At 43.9% G+C, this 19,876-nt stretch overlaps 1 protein-coding gene across 1 annotated transcript in view; it reads left to right on the top strand.

The window, feature by feature from the left end:
- GNAI2 (G protein subunit alpha i2) overlaps positions 1 to 19,876 on the top strand; it is a 465,915-nt gene that overhangs the window by 353,374 nt on the left and 92,665 nt on the right. The window contains exon 5 of the mRNA XM_078661258.1: positions 11,959 to 12,087. Coding sequence (XP_078517384.1) covers positions 11,959 to 12,087 — 129 coding nt within the window. The remainder of the gene's footprint in view (positions 1 to 11,958; positions 12,088 to 19,876) is intronic.

Below are 19,876 nucleotides of genomic sequence, written 5' to 3' on the forward strand. Positions count from 1 at the left end.
TAGCGTCTTACCCTCCCACAGCACATTCCTGGCACAGTGAGTAATAAGGGACAGCTCATGCTCTTCTGCTTCTAAGACAGGACATGTAGATGGCACTCCGCTGCCCTTTCGCCTCGTGTGAGGGAAAGATAAGCTTAGGCAAGAGGAGCACTGCACTGGACACCAGCAAAGAATCTTTAATAAGCATTTTTATTGACTAGTGCTTTTCTGGGCCTGTGATCAGACTGCCGGTAAGGGTTTTTCACCCCGTTTGGCTGAACTCTTTGGTTAGTTTATGGTCGGGTTTGTTGTCTTTGCAGTCAAGGCACAGCGCTTTACCAAAGACTTATTTAAATTAATAAAACCCGTTGCCAATTCCGTTTTATCATCTTGACGATTTCGGAGCAGGGTGCCCTTCCCAGTTTGTTGACCTCTAAGGCACATGTGTGTTTGTGCAGGCCGTTATCAAGCCAAAGCAGAGTCCGCGCTTTCTTTAAAATAGATGATCACAGTTGTCGTGTGTCTGCAGATGCCCCAAGTCTCACTACCTTGCCAATTCACCCTCTCTCACGCGCGCGCACTCATACGCATGCATTCCTCCCTTCTTTCGCTTCCTCTATCCTCCTTTCTCATCTCCTGTTATTTCTATATCCTTTTCTCTCCCATTTCATCGTTCTTTCATCTCCTCTCTCCCTCTCCTTTCTCGTAGATCTTTCCTTCCTATGTTTCACTTGCTCATAGACGCGTACGTTTCTTTCTAATCCCTTTTTCATTGCCTTATTTCTCGTATTTCTTTATTTAGTGCTCCCTCTTCCTATTGTTTCGTCTACTTTGTTTTGCTTTCACTTTCTTTCACTCTCTCTCTCTCTCCCCTCTCATGCATTCAATTTCCTGTTTTGTTTTCACTTTTGGTCTTTCTTCTCTTCCAGCCTGTCTCACACAACACCCATGTGAACACAGGTTGATCACACAAACGCTTTCACGTGGTCTCTCACGCACGCATACATACACACACGCGGGTACACACACTTTTATTTGCTTTCTCGTATGTTGTGCACAAATCGTGCAGACACTCAAACATACCTACATACAAACACTCGCAACAAAATCTTTGCATACTTTTGTGTGTTTTTTTACCAATCTGGATAAAACGTAATTTTTGTAATCATAGTTTTTATTCAGTTATTTTATCCAACTACAAGACATAAATGAATACATACATTTATGGTATAAAACATACGAAAATCTTGAGCACAATAATAAATACCATGCTGTATTTTTTTTTTCATTTTTATTTTATTTATATAATATATTTTAATACAATAAAGGCATTTATTCAAATACCCGGCATCCTTTTGTTCATTTGAGTTTTTTGCCAATAAAGCACAATATATATGTAAATAAACAACCATAGGTTCTATATAAATGTATAATAATTTTGTAATATTACATGTTCACATAAACTCACAAAACACAGGAGTCAGAGCTCTCTGCCACCCGTTTCCGGGCAAAAAGAACACTGGCGCCTAGACTTGAACTGGGCGTGCCTCTCAGCTGCTGCTTGTAGAGTAGACATGAATTTAAGAATACTCTCCGCCACATACCTGTGAGAGTAAGTGAAGAGATGGGCGGGGCCATGTGCTGCGTGCCCCGCCCACTTCACATGCACTGAAGTTATCCCCATTAATGGTATCAATTCACCCAAGTGCCAGGAGTAGTGTGGGAATAAAGCACTTGCCAGGGGTAGCTAAAGGCATGTCTAGGGTAGCAAGTGGCCAAACCTCCCCCCCCATGTATTCCCGACTAAGCCTTGTACTCAGGCGCTAGCACCAGGGAAGACGCCTGTGCGATGAACACTTTCCTCACTGTGAGCAGCTCCTTCTTCCATCCTTTGAAAATTACCAATGGTGCCCTGGAAACATTTGTTGTAACTGACTTGCAATGCATACGAGCTGCACTATCTTTCACTAGAGCATGATATGCACCTCCAGTCACGACCTCATAAGCAGTGAACGGTAAAATCCCACCCAAATCGCAGGGTATTAGCAGCGCTCTATCATTTCATGGGCGGAAAGAATCTGAAAACCAAGCCCTCAGGTGGGAGGGGACTTCCGGTTGGGCGTGGACAAGGAAACGTGTCATTATTGTGACATTGTCGGTCCTGCCTCAGGCTGTAACAAACATTTGCAATGCAATTTTTATCGCATTTGTGAGAGTTTGAGCTATTGACATTGTAAATGACAATGCCTTTTATTTATGTGTTTGAAAACCTGCAAGCTGTGCGTAAACAAGTACTTGGTACTTACAGTCCTTGCTTATGACAAGCAAGGCTGTCAGTCTCTTTCACTGCCAGCCTTGCTTCTCGTAAGCAAGGACTATACGTACAAAGTGCATGTTTATGCACCGCTTGCAGGTTTCCAAAACAAATTAATAAAAGGCATTGTCATTTACAATGCCAATAGCTCCAACTCTTGCAAATGCGAGACCTATTGCATTGCAAATGCGTGTTCCTTTTTGAGAGAAACTGCTGTTTGTTGAATACTAGGGATTGACCCTTATGTTCCCTTATCAGAGGGACTGATTAGAAAGGAATCTGAAGGTTGGGTGAAGGCCCATAACCTGATAGGCTGTAGGAATGTGGAGCGGCATCTTCCATGAACTGCCCAATGGAAATTCCCACTCAGTGTTGACTGTCATACAGTTGTGGCATAGCATGTTCCTCAACGTATTTTTATTCTCTTGCAGCCTTAGGCCTTCACTGCTCAGTCTGGACCATTCTTTCCTTAGAAGAGGTGGTGTGGACCAAGCTCCTCATGGCCACATCTCCAGCTGCTCGGGATAGGCCTGATGTCTTTTGTCTTTAGCTTTGGCTAAGCCTGCTACTGTGTCCTGCCTTGTGTGTATTGTTGGGTCCTCTGTCTGTGCTCCACAGTATGAGTGATGTAATGTAGACAGTAAGTGTTCTGTGTTCCAACAGTTCTGTTGCGCGAGTTCACTGGTGTTGGGCTGAGCTGAGAACATGTTCCTGGTGGGTGCTCTAGCTTTACTTACGACTTCTGACCTACTTGAATTAACCGTCCCCCAAAAAAAACTGTGGTGGTGGCCCCCACTGCGGAAAGAGATAGGTCTGTTGGTTGAAGAAAAAAAGAAGACGAAATAGAAGAAAAAGTGCACTCCACCAGTGAAGCGGTGGGCAGCAGACTGCAGCTGATGATGCCAGCAGATTGATGAAGAGGAAGCTGTGTAGGTTAATCTACCACTTTCCAGCAACAGTGGGTTTATTGGAATTATACCTGCAGTTTCAAAGTGTTATTGCTAAGAGGATTAGAAATGGAATAGGTCCTGTAGATTCTAAGTAGTGTGCGTGAAGTAAGCTGGTAAGGAGTAGAGGATATCAGACCTGTACTTTTTTTATTCCCTCATAGCACTGTACTTTATTTTTCATTATTCTTGTCCTTATTTCTTAACCGATTTTAGGAAGTCTTGGCAAATAAATCAAAAAAACTTAACAAGTCACACACTTGCTGCTCTGTATGTGTGCAGTCCAGCACATTAGTGAGTGAAGATGGTGTGTAGTGTGAGATGTCCGTTGTTCTAATCTTAACACCCGTGAGGGTGCAAAGTTCTGTGGCATGGCCAAAATTTGCACAGGGCCTGTTTTTTTAGGCAATGAAAGGAATATGGGCTACAATTTGCCACCGTACTTACTTGCTGTACCAGCCAATGTAACACATCTTTCTTTAAATGGAAATGAAAGAATGACATCTTATTGAAAAATAATATAGCAACATTTCCATAGAAAGAGGACTGATTTTTGTGACCAGGGGAAAAGCAGCCATGGAAGGTATTGTATTGTGAGTCACTTACTACCCCTGACCAGGTGTTGAAGCATTTTGCAGGTGGAGAGCATGCTACTTTGTGAAGCAAGAAGTTAGTTTCTGTTACTGGTTGTATTTCGGATCATTGTGTGGTCACTGTTAGGGATTGCTAAACTGATTAGTTACATGGCGTCTATAGTCCAGTAGAAATCAGTTGTCGTTGCTAATGGAAGCAGATTTTTCAACGATGGCTAATTTGGTTTTCTTGACTTTTTCTTTGTGACCAAGAAGGCAAATGGGGAACATTTATGTCTTGAAGTTATAATACTTAGTTAGCACCTGGTTGCAACACAATCTTTTGCACTGGTGGCTGGCTCCCTGTCCAACAAACAACATAATGTTTTTAAATCACTTTTGCTAGTTCTAATTCAAGTAATACTCCCCTCTATTTTATATACGCTGATGATTATAGTTTAAAAAGAATAATTATCTGCCATTTTACTGTGCAGTAAGGCCTATTCTGGTAGAGCAGCACTATCTAAAATGCACAATAAATATAGTTCCTTAAGGATTGAATAGTGTGTCGTGAGGCATGGAGTGTCAGATGTGTAGTTTACATTTGCCAAGAAATTTGCTGGATGAAGTACCTTGACTTGCTGAATTTTGAAAGGTGGAACAAATCATGTGTACACAGATATGTATGGTCAGTGCTACGTTAAGGCTGTGGCAGGCAGCTGCGTTATTGCGCCACGACAGATGGCCTCAAGAGGGCACTACACTGCATCAGTGGCACAAAAAATAGCATTGTTGCTTTGTATACTCAGATCGGTACAAAAGGGGTTGGTGATGGACGGAGCATCTGAACCAATCAAACACACATACCCAGTCAACAGATCTGGGTTTAAACCATCACCGTTCTTTAGCCCACTCTGCCACCCCTGTTCAGACATGGCCATATGCAAATCAGTCTGACCCTGTGCCTCATGGGAACAGTCCAACCCGAACTGACAAGCCATGCCTTCCCTGGACCGGAAACAAGCTTCCTAGGACCGGTTTCTGGCATTGCAGCAGTCTTCAGCCAGGCTTGCTTGAATCCAGTGGCAAAGTGAGCAAGGGACTCACGTCTGAGCATACCCTGACAACTTATGTCGCCATATGCTGGGGTGGCAGAGTGGGCTAAAGAACGGTGATGGATTAAACCCAGATCTGTTGACTGGGTGTGAGTGTTTGATTGGTTCAGATGCTCCGTCCATCACCACCCCCTTTTGTACCGCTTTGTATACTCAGATGGCAAAAGTGTGGTACCATATTTCTGCCTCTTCTGTGACAAGCCTTACCCGTAACTTATATGGGGATTATCCGGGTACTTCCTGAAAGTTAATTGTTACTTCCTGACAGTTTTAATCGGTTGAGTGATGGTGTAATTTGTGCCACCCAGCATGAAGGTGTTTATTATTTAAATCATGATCTTGTCGTCTTTCTGGTGTCTGGACCCATTGTGTGGTCCAGACACTGCAGACAAATATTTGCGTGACTGCTTTGTACACCCTCATGGCTCATGACTGTGATGAGTGTTGTTGAGGTGGTAATGGCTTGATTAATTCCCAGCAATCATCATTACTCCGAGGTGTGCTTTCCTCATCACTACCCTCGAACTCTTCCTCGTCTGATGTACACATTTCCAAGTGTGTTCCAGATCTGCAAGAGTAAATTATACCAAAGGCTATGGCCTGAGATCAGAGCCTAAATAAAGTAACGTAGAAGTAGCATCTCTGGATGTTGAGTATTTTTTGTTCGGGGCCAAGCAATTTGCCTCATGAGTGAGGACTGTGCCCGATTAATGGAAGTTACGGTCAAGTGTTTGGTTAATAAAGGCTGCCACTAAGTAAATGTGCTTTTACAAGGAATGTGTGCATTTAAATATGTTTTCCGCTTTTAAGACCTATGCATGTGTTCTACTGAAAATGGTTTGCTCTAACGTGTAGCGGTAGTTTCAGAAAGTTCCTCTATTTCCATACGATTTGAATAAAATCTACTACATGTGTTCACTATTTAATTTCACGATATACATTTGTATTGGGGTCCATTTTAGGTGCGTTTAGTCATGAGAGATATTGTCACAGAATGTGCTGCATAATTAATGTAATTGCATAATATATATTGTCACAGAATGTGCTGCATAATTAATGTAATTGCATAATATATATTGTCACAGAATGTGCTGCATAATTAATTTAATTGCATAATGTATATTGTCACAGAATGTGCTGCGTTATTAATTTAATTGCATAATATATTTCTAAAGTTGACTTTTTCCTGCAGCATAAGCCCTTCAACAGCGCATATAAATGTAATCCTGCATAGGTGCTTAATTCCAGTGTTGCCACAATGATCCTGTTGTGCAGAACCGCATCAAAGACGTAGCTGCCTTGCAAATTACCAATGCTTCTTGTTTCGTCTTTACTCAATATCTCTAGTGACGGAGTATAATTAAGAAAAAGTTGAGCATGACTCCTCTGGTGTGAATTCTCACTGCTGTGGACGTGTTCCTTTTTGTTGTACTTGTTACAGCCTTTTTGTCACAAAAGCATGCACCGTGTGAACACCATCGCATATTAACCAGAACAAGCATCCTCGGGTGTAAAGATCTGTCTCTCTCAAGCTTGCATTCCTCCCGCGTAAAACCCTGCCTCGGATGAGGCACCTGTGTAATGGAACCGTTTACGCTGTAATCGGCGTAAATCAATATTCATTACTTGATTGGGAAGAGGTTGCCTCCCCCATGGGCATTACACGCCGCTCCGAGTTCTCTCCGTTGGCTACTTAAGGCTTGGTCAATTAATGTACAATAACAGCCCCGCCGAGCTGCTCCAGCAAGCTCGAACTCGTCTCCAGCATCCCTAAAGGCACGTGACTCCGGGGGGGGGGAAGGTGCTGGTAGCGATCTGTGGCTTCATTAGCGGATCCACCGCCTCTGAGTGCCCTGATTAGCACCGTTTTAATTAGCTTAACAGGAGATTGTCGGTGAAAGCCCACTTAGCCGTAAAGTGGAGTCGGGCACCTTGTGGCATGTCACAGCTTGTGCGCACCATGGATTGTGGTTTGTGTTTTTGTGAGTGGGGTAAATGTGAAATGTAAATCCGTATTTGTAAAGCGCGAACTACTCACCCTTATGGGTCTCAAGGCGCTGGGGGCAGTCGTGGAAATTAAGTGAGCTATTGCTCACATGGTGCTGAGTTAAGCTGCAGCCGGAGCCGGGAATCGAACCGTGAACCCTGTGCTCCGAAGGCAGCTGCACCAGTTAAAATAGCATATTTGCGCTGGTGGCCTGTGTTTAGGGATGCTCTTGATCCAACCTGCCTAGTGGTGTTTTTTTGATGGCTGGTTTTGCATTTTGTCGTTTACGACTGGCCAGTTCTGTGTCTATTGGCTTATTCTATATCTTCTGAAGAAATAAAGGGCCGTACTGGCTACGTGGAGTCATTTTGTTCAAGAAGGAATATTTGGGATAAAAGATGCTGAGGTCTTCAGAATGGTCAAGGACACCCATTATTTACACGTTGTTGCCCTGAGTGCGACACCCCCACTTTGGTATCTATCTTCTATGGACATGAAGTCAGATGCATTATTCCTATTTCCAAACCAGGGATATTCAATTTGCAACCCGTCTGTTTTGCAAATGGGAGAGCAGTTTGCGATGTGACCTATGTACTAATAGTTTACATTATAAATTGCCCATTCACAAAACGACTGTGGTCGAAGGAATGTTTATACGACGGGCTACAATTTGCGACCCCACTTTCATTTCCTTAGAATGAAGGGATGGATGCCCTCCGGCCCTGCAGACCTCTGTCCATGTTAGCTTTTTCAAATGGGAAACCTTTTTTGTAGAGCAGCCTTTGTCCAAAAAGGGTCATCTTATAAAAAAATTCAAGTTTACCATGTAGGTCCATTACGTCCTCCCCCTGTGGTTACCGACACAGATCCTAAAGTGGAATCTGTCCCAAGGGTACCTATTTTACCTTGGCAAATCAGTTACCACCCCAACTCACAACTGGTAACTGATCAATCATTTCTGATGGAAGTCGAACACCTTTTAAATATACCTTACAAATTCGTCAATAAGAGGCCCCTTGCATGCCCCATCCTACTTGCGATCGCTAAAGGGCCAAAGGCCTTTTAAGAGTCAGAAAGACTTTTTGTCTCATAAAAGAGGTTTGTACATCTGGCCCATAGTTCTCATGAGGGTCTCAAGGCGCTAGGGGAGGAGGGGTTGCAGGTCTGACTGGGAGCTGTGGTTCATTCGAAGTGCCAGGTCTTGAGATCCTTAGTGAGGGGTGTCTGAGACGGAGATAGCCTGAGGTAGAGAGGCATGGCGTTCCAGGATTTGGTGACTATGCAGGAGAAAGATCTTCCTCCGGTCCTGATCTTGCGATCCGAGGGATGGTGGCGAGGGCCAGTTGAGCTGAATGGACGTGTCAGGTGGGTACGTGGAATGAGAAACAATGGTTCAGGTATGCTGGTCCGATGTCGTGGAGGGCTTTGTAGGTGTGTGTGAGTAGCTTGAAGGTGACTCTTTTGTCAACTGAGAGCCCGTGGAGTTCTCGTAGGTGTTCGGAGATGTGGCTGCGACGGGGGATGTTGAGAACCAGTGTGTCTGTGACGTTCTGAAGTTTCCTGAGGAGTTTCTGGGTGGCGCCTGCTTAGAGTGCTTCGCCTTAGTCAAGTCTGCTGATGATGAGTGCATGAGTGAACGTCTTCCTTGACTCAGTGGGGATCTATCTGAATCAATCAATCAATCAATCAATCAGTGACACTTATAAAGCGCGCTACATACCCGTAGGGTCTCAAGGCGCTGGGGAGGGGGGGGTGCCGCTACTGCTCGAACAGCCAGGTCTTCAGCTTCTTCCTGAAGGAGAGGTGGTCTTGGGTCAGGCGCAGGTCGGACGGGAGGGAGTTCCAGGTCTTGGCGGCCAGGTAGGAGAAGGACCTTCCTCCTGTAGTCGCTCTTCGGATGCGGGGGACGGCGGCGAGGGCGTGGTTGGCTGATCGGAGGTGGCGTTTGGGAGCGTAGAAGTTGACTCGGCTGTTGAGGTAGCTCGGGCCTTGGTCGTGTAGGGCTTTGTGTGCGTGGGTGAGGAGGCGGAAGGTGATTCTCTTGTTGATGGGGAGCCAGTGAAGGTCTCTCAGATGACCGGAGATGTGGCTGGATCGTGGGATGTCGAGGATGAGTCTGGCTGAGGCGTTTTGGATCCGCTGGAGTCTCTTCTGGAGCTTGGCGGTGGTCCCGGCGTAGAGGGCGTTGCCGTAGTCCAGTCGGCTGGTGACGAGGGCCTGGGTGACGGTCTTCCTGGTCTCTGAGGGGATCCACCAAAAGATCTTTCGTAGCATGCGTAGGATGTTGAAGCACGCCGAGGAGACGCTGTTGACTTGCCTGGTCATGGAGAGGGAGGAGTCCAGGATGAAGCCCAGGTTTCGTGCATGGTCTGTCGGTTTGGGTGCGGTGCCCAGGGCGGGAGGCCACCAGGAGTCGTCCCAGGCGGAGGGTGAAGAGCCCAGGATGAGGACCTCCGTCTTGTCCGAGTTCAGTTTCAATGTCTTCCGAAGCCGGCGAAGAGGCTGTAAGCATGATATGGTGACGGCGTTGATCTGGTGGTTCAGTGTGAGCAAAAAGTCAAGTATGATGCTGAGGTTTCATACATGGTCAGTGGGTGTCGGGGGGTGGGGGCGGGGCTCCTAGCTCAGGAGTCTTCCCAAGCGGTGGTGTTGGGCCCCAGAATGAGGACTTCGGTCTTGTCAGAGTTGGGCTTGAGGCAGCTATCTCTCACCTAGGTGGAGACTACTTTCATCCTGTTGTGAAAGTTGTTTCTGGTGATAGTGGGCTCATTGATGAGGGAGAGAATCAGCTGGGTGCCATCGGTATAGGAAACAATGTTGAGTCCGTGGCTTCTGATGACGGCTACAAGCGGGGACATGTAGATGTTGAAAAGCATTGGCCTCAAAGAGGAACTACACAGCTGATCTATCTGGATCTTGAGAGGAATGGGGGAAGTCTGACTCTCTGTGTTCTACTGGTGAGGAAGGAACAGATCCAGTCCAGGGCTTTGTCATGGACGCCGGTGTTGTGGAGTCTCATGATTAGGGTGCGGTGAGAGACGGTGTCGAAGGTGGTCGTGGAGGATGAGGGCTGCTGTTTCTCCTCAGTCGAGGAGGGAGCGCATGTAGTCTGTGGTGGAGAGGAGGGCACTCTCGGAGTTGTGGTTGCTTTGGAAGTCGGATTGAGGGGAGTCCAGGATGTGGTTTGCTTCGATGAACTCGCAGAGTTGGGCGTTGATGGCCTTCTCAATGACCTTTGCTGGATAAGGGAGCAGGGAGATGGGTCTGAAGTTCTTGAGGTCTCTTGGGTCATCAGATGTTTTCTCAGCAGGTGGTTGATCTCAGTGTGTTTCCAGTCATCGGGGAAGGTGGCGGTCTCAATGGAGCAGTTTATGGTGTGAAGTAGTTCTGGGGCAATGGTGGTGGCGGCTCTGTGGAAGATGTGGTGTGGGCAGGGCTCACATGGGGCTCTGGAGTGAATGCTCTTCATGGTCTTGAGGGCCCCGCTGTGGTGAACGGGGTCCAGTTGAACAGGATCTGTTGAAGGGTGGTGTTGTCTTGTGAGGTGGTGGCCGGAGTGATGGGTGGTTCTTGGACCTCGACGCTGTTGTAGACCTTCTTTATCTTGTGGTGCAAGTAGGTGCCAAGTTTGTTGCAGAGGTCTTGAGAGGGTGGGGCTTCTCTGGTCTCGCTGTGGAGTTTGGCAAACTCCTTGATGATGGCAAAGAGTTCTTTGCTGTTGATTCTGACTTGAAAGGCTGTTTTCTTTGCAGTTTTGAGGAGGGTGTAGTGTGCGATGACTGCAGCTTTGAAGGCTGCGTAGGTTTCTGGGGTTTTGTTGTTCCTCCATCTCTTCTCGAGCCTTCTACAGGTGCGTCTGGACTCATGGAGGGCGGGAGTGAACCAGCTGGTTTTCTTGGAGTGTTTCTTGCCGGGTTCTATCTTGAGGGGTGCCAGTGCGTTGGAGCAGGTGGAGATCAATTATAAGGTGATGCAACAAGTAAGGACAGTCTGAGGAGACATTTAGAGGGACAGGCCTGAATTGAATTTCTCATTGCATGGTGTGCTCTCCAAATGTTCAGTACTAATACCAGTTCACAGGGGCATAAGGATTAAAATCCAGGGCTGTGATGTATGTGAGGTTGCCGTAGGATTGGACAGATTCAACTGCCTTTTTTCTGGCGCCTTTTTTCTGACACCTTTAGATCTACTATTCCTACTACTTTTTTATTCGTCATATGTGACTAATCTATTATTTACTATCTCCTGCTGCTATACAATGGCCCTCTTGTGTGATTAGTCTCTGTCCTGTAATTTGCATGCAAGTGGTTTATCTTGCATTATTACCTAACCACCTGGGTTTAGAATGCACTGTAACATCGTGCACAGTTGTTCTGTGGTTTACAGTTACTCGTAGGACCTCCGATACCTCCCCACTTTTGCATGCTGGAATTTACACACCCATACTAATGATAAAAACATTCAAACTACAAGTCCCAGAATACTAACTGGTTGCCTAAAAACAAAGGACTGAGATGTCTCATGTCTTGGCATACTGGATATACATTTCCCTATGAAAGGACAGCTACTTTCTGATTGTGTATGATTGCACTCTCATTGTACTTGCTGTCTGGTGTAATGTTGCTTAGCGCATCATCCCCTCGATTGTGTGTGGGTGTTGTAAAGAAGCTTTGACCGGAAAGCTTGCCCAAAAGACAAATGGAATACAGTGCATTTTGTGTGTTGCATTTACTTTGATTATGCTTAGTGGCATTCAAATTTGTGTACAGTAGACCACCAAGGCAGGTACAGAGGACAGTCATTTTGGTTTTGGGAAACAAGATACTAAAAGCCCAAAATGTTTTTAATTATTTCTGGCCCAGGGCTGGGTGCCTCATTGTAGCTATGCATCGAGTAGACATGTCTATCCCAGATTCTCCTTACCAACAAAATGGTGGACACTTGTAGGCGACTGCTACTTTTGCAGCCCATCCTCCACTTGCTTATTGGGGCTTCCCTCCCTCGTGTGTCCTGCATTAACTTTTTTTTGTTTTTTTTGTTACAGTTACCTGAACGATCTGGAGAGGATAGCCCGAGCGGATTACATCCCTACACAGCAGGATGTTCTGCGGACAAGGGTGAAGACGACCGGCATTGTTGAGACTCACTTCACCTTCAAAGACCTGCACTTCAAGTAGGTGACACATTGGTGGAGACCTGAATGGCTACTTCATCTGCAGGAAACACTGCATCAAGAAGTACCGCAGGGTGCTATGCAGTTGTGGTTTAATGTAGCGCATACATTTGTTTGTTTATTGGGTGAATGGAAGAAAAGCACACATTAACTCAACGTGGTCCAGGTTGGGCATCTTGTGAATCTTGGCCGTAGCTTAGATTATTATGGTGAATACAAACAATGCTTAGGCGTTATTGGCGTACGGCTATTTGTACTGATTCTATTAAAGAATTTTTAATTGTGAATGTCACATAGCATTGGTTTTGGATTCACCCAGTGTCCTTGAAGCGCCATCTAGGAAGTTGAAGTATTGGGTACTTCTGATGCAGAACTGCAGCCTTTTATAGGGGACAAAGGTTGTGTCCTTCTCCATGACAGTTGTCTTGACGTGTTTTGCCCATCCTTGTTCTCCCTCTCTTCCATAACATAAACGATATGCAAGCTTCGTAGTTCAGGCACTGCTGTAACTGAAACATACCCTTTTCAGCAAAGAGTGACAGCTCCTGAGAAAAGGTAGTTGGAGGGACTACAATGTGGCTTATCAGAAAAATGAATTTACAAAACATTAGTTAAAACAGTAATAAAGGCCTAGATTGGCCTGCCAGGCTTGGCATCGAAGTCTACCCCTTTATGGGCAGATGTGCACATGTCCATAAGAATAATGCCGCCACTAATAGTGAAGAGCGCCAATGCCAGATGTAGGGTGCCTACACTGTCATAGTGTGGTGGTTATATATGAGTAGACATTAACAATATATATTTGCTATTAACCAGCATCATCCTTGCTCCTGGTGTTTGCAAAATGTAAGGGCTTGTGACAGTCCTTTTCACCTCACCCGACTCCCATGAACCTATGGACTAAGTTACAGGTGATGTTGACACCCCTTCCATGTAAAAAGTATCTCAGGTGGTTCAAAACCATGTTGTCTACAGATAATATTCAGAGACTCCTCAGCCTCTTTTTCAGGCCAATGGAGATTACTTATGCAGTGTTGCAAGCACCAACAGTTAAGAGTTGAGTTGTTCCTTACCAATACTGTTTGCTAGATATTGTAATCTTCATCAGGCTTCCTACCCTTGTCTCTCTTCCTCTTTTGTCCTGATTTGTTTTCCTGTATTGTTTCTACCTTTGTTTAGCCCTTTCCTACCGCTTGTCTATGCAGACCTCTGGTTCTGAGGTTCGTGGATTGAACAAGGGTCTTGGCAGCAGTGTTACCTACCAGAGTTGAGTATGGGTGTCATACATGATGCCCCGAGGGAATGCTTTAGACTTTAGCTGTTGGCATATGAGCACATTAATGTATGTGGCATAAAACAAAAAGTGTGAGGACCGATTCACAAACAGGATATACAAAGCAAACCAAATGGTGACCTTAGAGGCACCAAGTCTTAGTTTTGGGAAAAGCCAGAACTTTATGGCCCTTCTGAAATGCAAGTGCTTGTTGATACATCTGTTTTTTTTTTAGGCAGATAATTCCATAATTTGCATGTCTGAATTGAGTAGTAATTACTTTCTATGCAAGCTGTATGGTAAGTGGGAACAATAAGCAGTGAGGCCATTCTTGATCTCCGGTTTCTCTTATGTGCGTAAAGTCTTATGTTTTAGTTGTAGAAATCTAGTTCCCAGCCTGTGGATTGCCCTGATTTGCAATACAACAAGGCTTTAACGCCTTAACCGTGGCGGCAATTCTGCCGCGGTGCGGGCGTTCTGATGAGTGGGCGGGGCTGCATCGGCCGTTGGCCGTCGGCAGCACTGGGGAGGGAGTGCTCCTGGCTGCCAGCAGCCGACGGGAGCACGGAAGGGGTTAAACTAAATTCCTTTGGTCACTGGCAATTACTGTAGTGCCCTGAGGACAAGTGTTCTATATTCAAGTTTGTTTGTGTTAAGGACTTACAAGAAGAAGCAGAGGGCAACGGCAGACCTCTAAACTGCACCTCACAGTTCAAGGTAGTAGAATACGGTGCACTCCTCTTCCAATACCAGCCGTTGTATGGTTTTTCTGCAGAAGCAGACAGAGTCTTGATAACACAAGAGTGGAATTGTGCACCCGAAAATACACTAATCAAAGAATCCTTCAGTCTATTAGGAAAGTTCCAGCTTTATTCAGAATCGTAAAATTCAATCAGTAAAAAACGTTCCAGCCAACGCGTTTCGTTCAAGCAGTGTTGAACTTCATCAGGGCTGTAAATAATACATATAAAGACTTGACATGAGTACAGACATGCACTACAAAAATATACATATACATACAAAAACTTATGAGACACTACGACATGACCCTAACAATAAATACGAGAATCCACACACATACAATAAGCCTTGTAAAATGCTTCTCCGAGCCCAGTAACAATGACTAATACTTGTGTATTTATTCATGAAGTTTTTGAGGGTCCACGTAGTAAAAGTACACAATAAGTGGCATCAACACTAGTCCACTAACTCATTCATCTGTGAGTTTAAAAAGGGTTGGTCCGTCTTGTTGTTATTCATATATATATATATATTACCTACTGGCGGTCGCCAGTAGGTATATATAGTTAGGATTTTTTCCCTATGGGATTTTTGAAAATTCTATGTCTAATAACTTTGGCGTTTGTGGACGGAATTGGCTGAAATTTTCTGGAAAATGGAACATTTTGTTTCTGAGGAGCCCCTGAAAATTTGGGGGGGGTTCGTCCAGGGGGGGCCGAGAAAAAAGGGGGGTCCCAAAACGTGTTTTTAACATTGAGTTTTCCATAGGGCGGTTAGCCTCACTTTTAGCCCGAACGGCTGAATGGATTTGCACGAAACTTGGCAAAATTGTAGGGACTGGTAGCCCGATGTGCCTTTTGTAGGTCTCAATATATGTGCTGCAGTGGATTTTGAGAAATTAACGTTCAAAAAAAGATATATATCTGTAAGCGCGGACCGGGCAGCGCCCCGGTTCGCGGACCTTAAGCGTACCGGAACTTCGCGTAGCGAAGCTGATTGGCTCTACGGTGTCTGTCAACATTCTAAACAGTCCGGAGCGGCCGCCATCTTGTCTCTCGGTAGGATCGAGAGACAAGAGGAGGCCAAAACAAAGGGGGAAATAACTATAAGGGGGCATAGTAGATCCTCGCTGACCCCCTAGGTTTAATGTGGAGGTTTTAAAGGGGCCCCGCGGGGCAAAAAAAAAAAAAAAATTTTTTTGTTTTTTTTCGTGGTTAGCGCCCGGTCCGCGAACCGGGAAGCGTTCTGGGGAGCGTACTACAATGAAAAATGAATGATAGTCTTTTCAAATGCTGTATGTTAATTGATTGTTGGATTTTTTGATTCTTTTTTATTTCCTTTATCTTCCCAGGGAGCGACCCGGTACGCGAACCGTTGAGCGCCTCGGTTCGCGGACCTTAAGCGTTCCGGGAGTCCACCATTTTGTGTTTCGGTCGAATTAAGATACAAGATGGAGGGCAATTAATGTTCGGAATGGGTAGAAGGGGGCACGGTAGAGTTATCTTGACCCCCTAGGTTTTCTGAGGGTGGCTGAGGAGGTTTATATGTGCGAAAAAAAAACATTTTTTTAAAAAAAATTCGCGAGGTTAGCTCCCGGTACGCGTACCGGGTAGCGCCCCAGGGAGCGTACTTTGTTGAAAATTAGTGAAAAAAGTTAGAGTAAAATAATAATTGTGAGTGATTAGATGTAGGGTAGCTCTGAGAAGAGCTTTTGGGTTTATGGTACATTTAGGTACTTATAAGTAGGTACCAATGCACATTCTTAAATTCAGAGTGAAAACTCTGTTGCCCTCATCTGAGAAGTGAACTCCATCTCCTCTGTAGATATCTTGCATGTAGTAACGCAAGTTATTGTTGTACAGGGAGCCCATTCCATGGTCTCTCATGTAAGCTGAAACAGATTTGTTTACATGCTTCCTCGACTTCTCAATTTGTGGACAAAATTGGTTTGACCACCTCCATTTCTGTCTTTGGCATATATTTGAATATACCAAGGCAGTCTGAGGAAAAAGTGCCATTAATTGCTCAGAATACATTTTACAGCTATAGATATTAGCTTTTAAAAAACCAATGAAATTCATTGAAAAAACCATAGGTTATAGACCATATATAGTTAGGAATTTGCATTTACAAAACCTTGAAAATTCACTGAAAAAACCATAGGTTATACACCATATATAGTTAGGAATTAGCATTTATAAAAACCTTATTTTACTCACACAAAACCAATGAAATTCCATATATAGTTAGTTGTACTAACTATATATCACGCACCCGCAATCCACTGCTGATCATGTCACATATGACATCATTCATGACATGGTCAGTGACATCACTGATGACATCACTGATGACATCTCAAATGACATCACTGATGACATCACTGATGACATCTCAAATGACATCACTGATGACATCACTGATAAAATCTCATTTGACATTAATGATCACATCACTGATTACATCATTCATGTGATAATACGATGAACCTCTTCAGACTCTAATATAACCTTAGATACACTCATTTGTCATTTGAGATGTCATCAGTGATGTCATCAGTGATGTCATTTGAGATGTCATCAGTGATGTCATCAGTGATGTCACTGACCATGTCATGAATGATGTCATATGTGACATGATCAGCAGTGGATTGCGGGTGCGTGATATATAGTTAGTACAACTAACTATATATGGAATTTCATTGGTTTTGTGTGAGTAAAATAAGGTTTTTATAAATGCTAATTCCTAACTATATATGGTGTATAACCTATGGTTTTTTCAGTGAATTTTCAAGGTTTTGTAAATGCAAATTCCTAACTATATATGGTCTATAACCTATGGTTTTTTCAATGAATATATATATATATATATTTTTTTTTTAAAATAAAACCAATCAAAGCAGTTTGGTATCCCACAAAACGTTGACCAGTGTATAGATCTAAAGAAGTGAGGTGAGTCAAGGAAGTACCTCATGTAATCAACACCAGAGGAGCTGCTGGTAGGTAGTCATCAGTTAGCTCACTTTGACATCATTGGCACTTTCCGGACCCACAAGGAAACAAAACCCAACTCCCAATTACGTGAAGCTGAAGAGAAGCAATGTGTCAAAAATAACGTGATATTAAGTTAAAAACTGAAGAGCCCTGTTACATACAGGAGGCCAATTATGCTACTCCTATAAGGTTACAATTGAGTTACAGAAACACAAAAGACCTGTCTTTAATTTTCATTGTGTCTGTACTCCTTTAAAACAACAATGTCATGTTTTGACCATTTTAACCTGAACTGCCGACATGTTTCATTGCCAATAACGTTGTGGCCATTTCATCAGGGCACGGGACCCAGTTCCACCTCGAGGATGCACCGGACCAGGTAGTTGCCAGGTGGAGTCCTACCAGCAAGCCACCGATAATTCACAGAAGGCAAACAACCCCAAACGCCGCTGGCCCGTCATCCCTGCAACCTGCTTCACATAATTGGGAGTTGGGTTTCATTTCCTTTTGTGTCAGGAAAGTGCCAATGATGACAGTGAGATAACTGGTCAGTACCTACTAGCCTCTCTCCAGGTGTTGCTTATGTGAGGTCCTCACTTTTTTAGACCTATACACTGGTAAAGGTTTTGTAGTTTCCGCCCTGCTTTGATTGGTTTAATATAAAAAAGTCACATATACGGCTGGTATATGACTAGATAGCAAACCCTGTCCCACTCAAAACTAAATGGTGCGACTCTCCCCCTCAACTTGGACTTATATTTGTAATATGTATCCCAGGTTTTGTATGTTGACATTGAGTGGCGGGCGCCCTTGCCTAGTTGCGGATTAGTTTGTTCCTTGGAGTTAATGCAGTCTTCCCATCGCAAAGGTTAGGGCTGTAACTCTCAGACAGTAGGCGTAGATACATTGTGTAATTCTCACCTTGTAGAATGAGTCGCTTGTCACTTTGTTGACTTGGGACTGAATCGAGACTTTAGAGTCTGCAATCACTCCACAGTGGTTTTTATTTCAGTCAGTGTTAGATGGCTGCTCCTTTTCCTATTATTAAAAGTATATTGGGTTATTGGTTTATCATGATCCTCATGTGAGTATTTCTGTTTCACAGTCAGTAGGCATTCTCAGAGTCTTAAAGGTTTTAATTGTGAGGAATGTTTGAGTGTTAATATGATCTGAGTGTCATCAGTGTCAATCTAGCACTTGGGGTTGAAAGAGTTCACATGTTCATGAAGAGGAATAAGCAGATGTTGCATAGTAATGGTGTGATAGTAGAAGCCCCAGGGACACCTCCTAAACTGATGGAGAGTGAAGAATTAAAAGGTGATGAGGAGAAAATTTGGTTTCGGTCTTTAATAAAGGGTTGTACACTGTATTCCAGTCATAAAGGCTTTGCCCTATTAGCAGGTTGTCTATTGTGCTGAAGGCAGTTGACAGGATAAGTAGCAGTAGAACAGCAACCACATTGTTGTTGACAGTCTTGAAGGTCATACTAAATGGAGATTAATGGTTATTCTGTGTTAATTCAAGGTCGGAAACCATTCTGTCTGACAGTAGTTTATTTTGTCTGTCCGAATGGTACCTTTTCGATGAGTTTATCTAGGTAAGCGAACCTAAGCTCTGGTCTGTAATCAGTTGGGTCAGCCTAATTAACCCCTTGTTCCTTTAGAAAGGATTTGATATATTCTGTTTTAAGTTCACTTGGAAATTCACCAGTTGATAGTCGGTGAGCATCCTCACTGATATTGACAGCAGAGCATTCAAGAAAGAATTATTTGAAGATGTGTGGCAGGTAAGGATCTGCTGGAGAGCCAGCTGCATTTGAAACTTTAATTCGTTCACAAGTATATTTTAGTTTTAGAAGTTGAATGAGCAGAGTATTGGTTGAGTGCGCAAAGTAGCCTGATTTGCTGGGAAAACCTCTCAGAGAACACTGCTTGCTTTAGAGAGGAAGCAGGCTTTGAAAGCGGTGTCTTTCTTGACAAAGTAAATTGCTAAGAGATAATGCAATTCCTGAGATTATTTAACCTTTATTGAAGTTGCTGGTTTGGTTACAAATTCATCAGTGGGTCTGAACAAATCTTTGGTTGGGCATGTAGCCTCTGGGATGTGTTGTGCCTTGTTGGACCACTTGGCTTCTTAATGACTATCCTGCGTATTACGTTTTACCTTTGCAGACACTTGTCATTGCCGGAGTTCAATGTTTCCTCTGGAGTTCTTTTGAGCGATATGATTTCTGTTTTCTGTACTTTGTTATCTGAATTGGACCAACCAGCTCTTTTTCTTTTGGGTCACAGACGCACGTTTTTTAGATGGGCCATGCTGTGAAAAGCTCTATTAATAATTTGTGGAAGTGCTTAACGGACATTTCTATGCAGTGCATGGAGAAGTATTCTTTGACTAAATTTACATTGAAGCGCTTCCAGGTTGTGGCAGTTAAATTTGTGTTCATATCTACAGGTTGTTTGGTTGTCAAGGAGATAATCTGAGAAAAGTGAACAATGTGATGATTGCTCCATGCAATAGGTCTATTTTCAGTGCCGATATTAAGCTTGTTGAGGAAAATATAGCGTCAAACATTTGGCCAGTTGAGTGGGTGAGACTGGTGGTCAATTGGTGGAAGACAGCTTCTTCAGTGCTGGAGAGAAGGCAGATTGTTTGTGTAGTATTGGGTTGCCAAACTAGATTTTCAAGTCCCTTAGTATATACAGATTTTGTGTTTCATAGTGACAGGAGCTATTCATTCTAGTATAGCATCTGTGATAGCAACATTGTGTATTGCAGAGCC

Source organism: Lissotriton helveticus, chromosome 9, assembly GCF_964261635.1.
Source record: "Lissotriton helveticus chromosome 9, aLisHel1.1, whole genome shotgun sequence".
Lineage (NCBI taxonomy): Eukaryota > Metazoa > Chordata > Amphibia > Caudata > Salamandridae > Lissotriton > Lissotriton helveticus.